This window comes from Bufo bufo, chromosome 3, assembly GCF_905171765.1.
Source record: "Bufo bufo chromosome 3, aBufBuf1.1, whole genome shotgun sequence".
In the NCBI taxonomy this organism is placed as follows: Eukaryota; Metazoa; Chordata; class Amphibia; order Anura; family Bufonidae; genus Bufo; species Bufo bufo.
This window is the reverse complement of record NC_053391.1, coordinates 441,688,845-441,694,844: the sequence shown is the minus strand read 5'-3', so window position 1 is coordinate 441,694,844 and position 6,000 is coordinate 441,688,845. Positions and strand designations below refer to the sequence as shown.

Here is a 6,000-nt window from a genome sequence, read left to right as displayed (position 1 = left end):
AGGTAATTTCTTAAAGGTCCTTCACTAATGTCCGTAGTGCTTTTTTCCCAGTCTGATTTTGGTCCAGTTATAGTCGTCTCCGGTACCCTTGGAGTTGTAGCAGGGGTGGAGATAAGCAAAAGATACAAGAAAGTCAACCCCCGTGCAGATCCCATGGTTTGTGCATGTAGAGAGCTGAGCTCCCCCTTTCCTTTTCTTGTCTCTGGTTTTTGGAAATAACATTCTTGACGCCACCTTCTGTAAGTACCTCATGTATAGATTGCTATTATCCATATGCTGGATCTGGGGTAAGGTGATGATATGCCCAGCACCAGAAATCATAGTATATGGCAGGAGGCTGTCTTTAAATGTTTATAACTGGAGTTGCTGAATGGATTAAAAATGAAAAGCAATGTTATTATAATGAAAATGAAAAAGACAAACATACCTAGTTACCTTTCCTCTATATAGGTCTATATTTTCATCAGGGAGACATTACTGACCTTGGACTGGGCCATCGTGATTGACATCCTCCTGGTGAATGTTGGACTTCCCATAGCTAAAATTATTCTTTTTTAGTCAGTTTTCTTCTTTTTTTTGTTTACCTACTAAATGCCCCTTACCCTGGCAGATGGCGTTGGTTACTTATTTCGGCATGTGGTCACTTTGTCCATGTTCATTTCCTTTGTTGAGTTCAGTGACTCCTTTGGCTTACACAGAGGTCTTCTTGTTTCAGTATGTGGTGCCTTCCACAAGACGATCTACAGCCCAGTTCATGTAGATTACCTGCTAGGTGTTGCTGGGAGCCCCTATCTCATCAGGGTGGTAAGTAGTTGTTATATATTGCTTCCTAAATGGCATAATGTTTGAACGGCAATTTTAACATAAGGCCTGTTTGGTCCTTTGTGTGAAGCTGTGTTTTTGTGGTAGCCTTCATACCACATCCAACATTATATAGACAGTATACATACAGTGAGTCCACACACAGAAACTATACACAAGCAAAACTTTCTTACTTTGTGTGTATGACACCAGAACTCCTAAGACAAGAATTCCTGGAGCTAGGTCATAGATGATCAGCTATGTGAGCCATATCTATACCAATGTCTAGTACCAGTGCTGTTTGTAGTTGGGAGGATAGTGGACCCTCCATTATCTATAGCAAGTCACCTTCTCCTGGCATGGCCTTATTTAGCCAGCAAATTTTCTAAGAAGTACAGGGGCTACATACATGAAGGATGAGCACAGTTATTTATTACCCATACATATTATAACTATATATCTCTTCTCGTTCAGATATCTGACCGCATCAGAAGAGGATATGAGGAATCGGCTCTTTTGATGTATCACAATATTGTGCATTTGTGGTGCCTATTGGAGGAGCTTTCTTTTTCCTCTTTATTGAAAAAGATTATGAGGCCAGAAAAGGAGTCTTCAGGTGTGTGTAAAATATGTCCATTATTCTCTCTTGTAGAATTAAAGTGAAGCTCCACCTTGGTTAACATTGGCTCTATCTATAATCAGAAAATGTAACACCCTACGCCTTAATATAGCACCATCTCATTATGACTTATTATTACCTTACATTTCATACGTAAATAGCCGACCAATCACCACTTCCCCACTAGTTATGGGGCTTATAGGGCTGTGTCAGTATGGCATAAAAGTTTTTTGCTAACCCCTTCCGATCGTAAACAATTTTCATTTTTTAATTTTGTCCCCCCCCCCTCCAATAGCCATAACTTTTTATTTTTCCTTTCACATAGCCTTATAAAGGCTTGATTTTATTTTATTTTTTAGACAAGTTGTACTTTCTAGTGGCATCATTTAATATTCCATATGATGTATCGGGAAGCTAAACAATTATTAATGAGGTGGAACTGGAAAATTGCAAACGTGCCATTGTTCTCAGGCTCAGTAAAAATGAGACATTGCCTTTTTCTGTGGGTCAGTATGATTGCAGCAATACCAAATTTATATAGTTTTTTGTTAAGTTGTAATACTTTGAAAAAACATGTCCTTTGCATCACCATATTCTGCTACCCAAAACTTTTTTATATTTCCATCTATGGAGCTGAGTATTTTTTTTATTAATACCAGTCATTTTGATCACTTTTTATTCAGTTTTTTTGAGAGGCAAAGCAATTTTCTGGCATACACAATAAAAGCACACAGAGCTATGGGGACTTGGTATTGCGGATGTGCTAGCGGCCATCTAGCAACCCATGTCCTAAGCTCTATACCCAAAATCCCGGTGACAGGTTCCCTTTAATTGCATGAATACAGGTTAAAAAGATTGTGCCATCAAGTAGGTTTCAATCTAAAGTGTATTTTCATCAAGTACTCCACCTCCGATTTCTTCTTGGATTTTTTTTTTTTTTCAGATTTATTTCATTTGCAGTTTTCTCTTATCCCCAATGCTTGAATCCTACTGCCTGGTTTGTCATGTGACTGATGTCCCATAATGCCTTAGGGCAGTGAGATGTGTCCTGACATTAGCAGAGCATAAGCATTTGTAGAAAAAAAGTAACCAGGACCCAATGCTTCCTCTATAAACAGTGGATTTTATTACCAAAATAAATTAGTTACAATAAAATAAAGGCTAAAATGGCTATAAACTGCACACAGCTTGGTATGTACAGTTTATAACCATTTTATTCTTTATTTTTTTAATAATTTATTTTGGTAATAAAATCCACAGCTTATAGAGGAAGCGCTGGATCCTGGTTACTTTTCTTCTACAAATGCTTGTACCCCATCTAGATTGTTGTACCAACTGTCCACACGTGGCCAACCAAGATGAGCTTAATTGCAGCACCTCACTGAGCCTTGTGTGTTGGGTTTCACCCTATATTTTGCTCTCCGTTTTTCTTCTAGCAGCAGCAGACCATGTGACACTGACCCCGCCCCTTGTTCTTACCAATGAAGATTCCTACGTCCTACACGAGGCTCCAATGTAGGATGTAACCTACAGCAAAATCGAAACTAATTTGCCTCATAGTGAACTGGTAGAATAATAATTTTTGAAAAAAGCAGTTTTTGTAAATGGTGGTATTTGGGGGAAGTGATATCATAGCGATATTTGTTGGGCAGGATAAGTTTACATTAGTGGCACAACCCCTTTAAGTGGGCAGAATCCCATGTGCGGTCTACTGCAGGCAAGGAATTTCCAGTCTGCCTGTAGGGTGTGCGTTTGCGCTCTCTGGGCTCTGCAAGGGCACGTGCACCCTAATCTTCCCCAGCCTATGGTCAGCCACCTCTGGGTACTTGAGGCACCTTCCCCTAGGGCAGTGATGGCGAAACTTTTTCCAGGGTGCGGGTGCCCAGAGAGAGGGCTCTGAGTGCCGCCTCTGGCACTCGTGCCATAGGTTCGCCACCACTGCCCTAGGGTATACCTCCCAACTTCTGAAAAGCATAAAGAGGGACAATATGTATGGCTGCAAATGTTTTCATACTAAGCCAGGCCTCTAACTCTGCCTAAAACATAGCTATACACCTAGTCCCACCCAGTCCTCTTAATGCCCCACATAGTTATTATTCCCCCTTTATGCCTCTGTGCCCCTCACAACAGTTATGCCCACATGTGCCTCCTTCACAGTAGTTATGCCCAGATGTGCCCCCTTCACTAGTTATGCCCAGATGTGCCTCCTTCACAGTAGTGATGCCAAGATGTGCCCCTTCACAGGAAGTAGGGGCGTAGCTATAGGGGAAGCAGGAGAAGCGGCTGCTTTGGGGCCTGGACCCAGAAGGGGCCCATCGAGGAGGACTAAAGGATTTGGTCAGGGCCCCCTCAATAGCATTACACAATGGAACGACAGTGTAGAAAACGGATGGAACAGCGGCCTGGTCTGAGAGAGCGATCTTTACTAGCCACAGGAATGGAGGCGGTATGAAAGGAAGGGGTTGCGAAATAATTACTGGGGGAGGGGGGGTCCCATAAAAAAATGTGATGTTCACCCTGTGCTCCCCAGCAGCAGGTAAGATGCAGTCACACGTGGCGCTGCTGCCCTGGGTAGGAGGAGCACAGTGTGCCAGCAGCTCAGGTGAAGTGGAGTCCTATGGAGGCAGAGACAGCTTAGGCCTCTTTCACACTTGCGTTGTTGGGATCCGGCATGCACTTCCGTTGCCGGAGGTGCCTGCCGGATCCGTAACAACGCAAGTGTACTGAAAGCATTTGAAGACGGAACCGTCTTCCAAATGCTTTCAGTGTTACTATGGCACCCAGGACGCTATTAAAGTCCTGGTTGCCATAGTGGGAGCGGGGAGCGGTATACTTACAGTCCGTGCGGCTCCCCGGGCGCTCCAGAATGACGTCAGAGCGCCCCATGCGCATGGATGACGTGATCCATGTGATCACGTGATCCATGCGCTTGGGGCGCCCTGACGTCACTCTGGAGCGCCCGGGGAGCCGCACGGACGGTAAGTATGCTGCTCCCCTGCTCCCCGCTACACTTACCATGGCTGTCAGGACTTTAGCGTCCCGGTAGCCATGGTAACTATTCAGAAAAAGCTAAACGTCGGGTCCGGCAATGCGCCGAAACGACGTTTAGCTTAAGGCCGGATCCGGATCAATGCCTTTCAATGGGCATTGATCCCGGATCCGGCCTTGCGGCAAGTCTTCAGGATTTTTGGCCGGAGCAAAAAGCGCAGCATGCTGCGGTATTTTCTCCGGCCAAAAAACGTTCCGTACCGGAACTGAAGACATCCTGAACGGATTACTCTCCATTCAGAATGCATTAGGATAATCCTGATCAGTATTCTTCCGGCATAGAGTCCCGACGACGGAACTCTATGCCGGAAGACAATAACGCAAGTGTGAAAGAGCCCTTAGAGTAAGCTATACCTCAGCCGTTCCAGGACCTATATGCTCTAGTCTAGGGGTAAAATGAAAGCTGGGCTGCGATTAGTTGTTATGGGCAACAAAGACAGGTTTCCTTTTAGACAGTCTACATAACTTTGTGTGCTGCAGCTCGCCCAATATACAGCAGTCATGTAAAGTGCGCCCAGTGTGGACGTGCCCGCCGCGCACACTACTACAGCTTGGTGTTGCTAGGTAAAGCTACTCCTATAAACTGAGGCCTAACGCCCTATCACGTGATCAGCGAACGCCAGTCAGCGGCGCGCATGCGCTCTCCTCTTATTTGCGTGTTTTTTTCTTCCTGTATCGAGAGTGGATGAAGTGCGGTACAGTTGTGCGCATGCGTGGTGTCCTGACCGGGCAGGAACTCACGCTAGTCCCCCTATCTTGGCCTTCATCCTTCCTCCCGGGGTTTAATCGTGACGCCGGGTTCCATGTCCCCAGCTCCGAGTTCGGGTACGGAACGCGGTCCGGCTGGTGATGGTAAAAAGCCGAATGCGTCGCTTCCTGACTGCAATCAATAGACGGATGATGAAGCTGCTCATTGCTCTCGCCTTGATCGCCTATGTAGCCTGTGAGTGCAGTGCCCGTTCGCCCATTCATTCCTTCCAAGTCAGCCCGGGCCCTGAGGTGGGGGCAGTGTGAGGTGTATGTTGGTCACAGAGCAGGTGGCCCCTACCCGCCTTGTATTCTGCTGAGTGTACCCACCGCCTTCTGTGACAGGGCACTGCCAGGCGCCCCTAGTGTCCAGGTGGTGGTTAGTGACAGCTGGCACGGGGCAGTGACCTAGACCTGTGTGGCCCTGGCATTATGAGATGGCATGGAGCTGCTGAGCACACTGCCAGGAGTGGAGGAGGTCCTGGACTGGAGAGGACAATGCCCCCTTTTTTCCATTCACTGGGCTGGAGCTGCCATGCTGGAAGTTTTTCCATCTCGGCGCTGGCAGGCTGTGCACTCCTCCCTACCTGGGGGGCACCTCGACAGGGTATAGCCTGCATGAATCCTCCTCAGGACTTCTATGAAGTACCTGAACCAGGAGGAAAGTGTGCCCACACAAAGCGTGGCACTGCATTAAATGGTAGATGTCCCCGGTAGGGGCAGGGATTGGCTTATTCTCCAAAATGTGAAGTTGCCTATGTATAATGTAAGCATTTTCTGTTTGC

The 6,000-nt window shown here is 46.2% G+C and overlaps 1 protein-coding gene across 3 annotated transcripts in view; it reads left to right on the top strand.

Annotated features, from left to right (window-relative positions):
* The first annotated feature begins 5,164 nt into the window (after window positions 1-5,164).
* The window catches only part of UXS1 (UDP-glucuronate decarboxylase 1), an 86,649-nt gene continuing 85,813 nt past the window's right edge, over window positions 5,165-6,000 (top strand). For 2 of the 3 annotated variants that reach the window (XM_040425057.1, XM_040425056.1), the window contains exon 1: window positions 5,165-5,411. In XM_040425057.1, the coding sequence (XP_040280991.1) occupies window positions 5,318-5,411 (94 nt within the window). In that variant the 5' untranslated portion in view covers window positions 5,165-5,317. The remainder of the gene's footprint in view (window positions 5,412-6,000) is intronic. The other variant, XM_040425055.1, reaches the window with a different exon arrangement.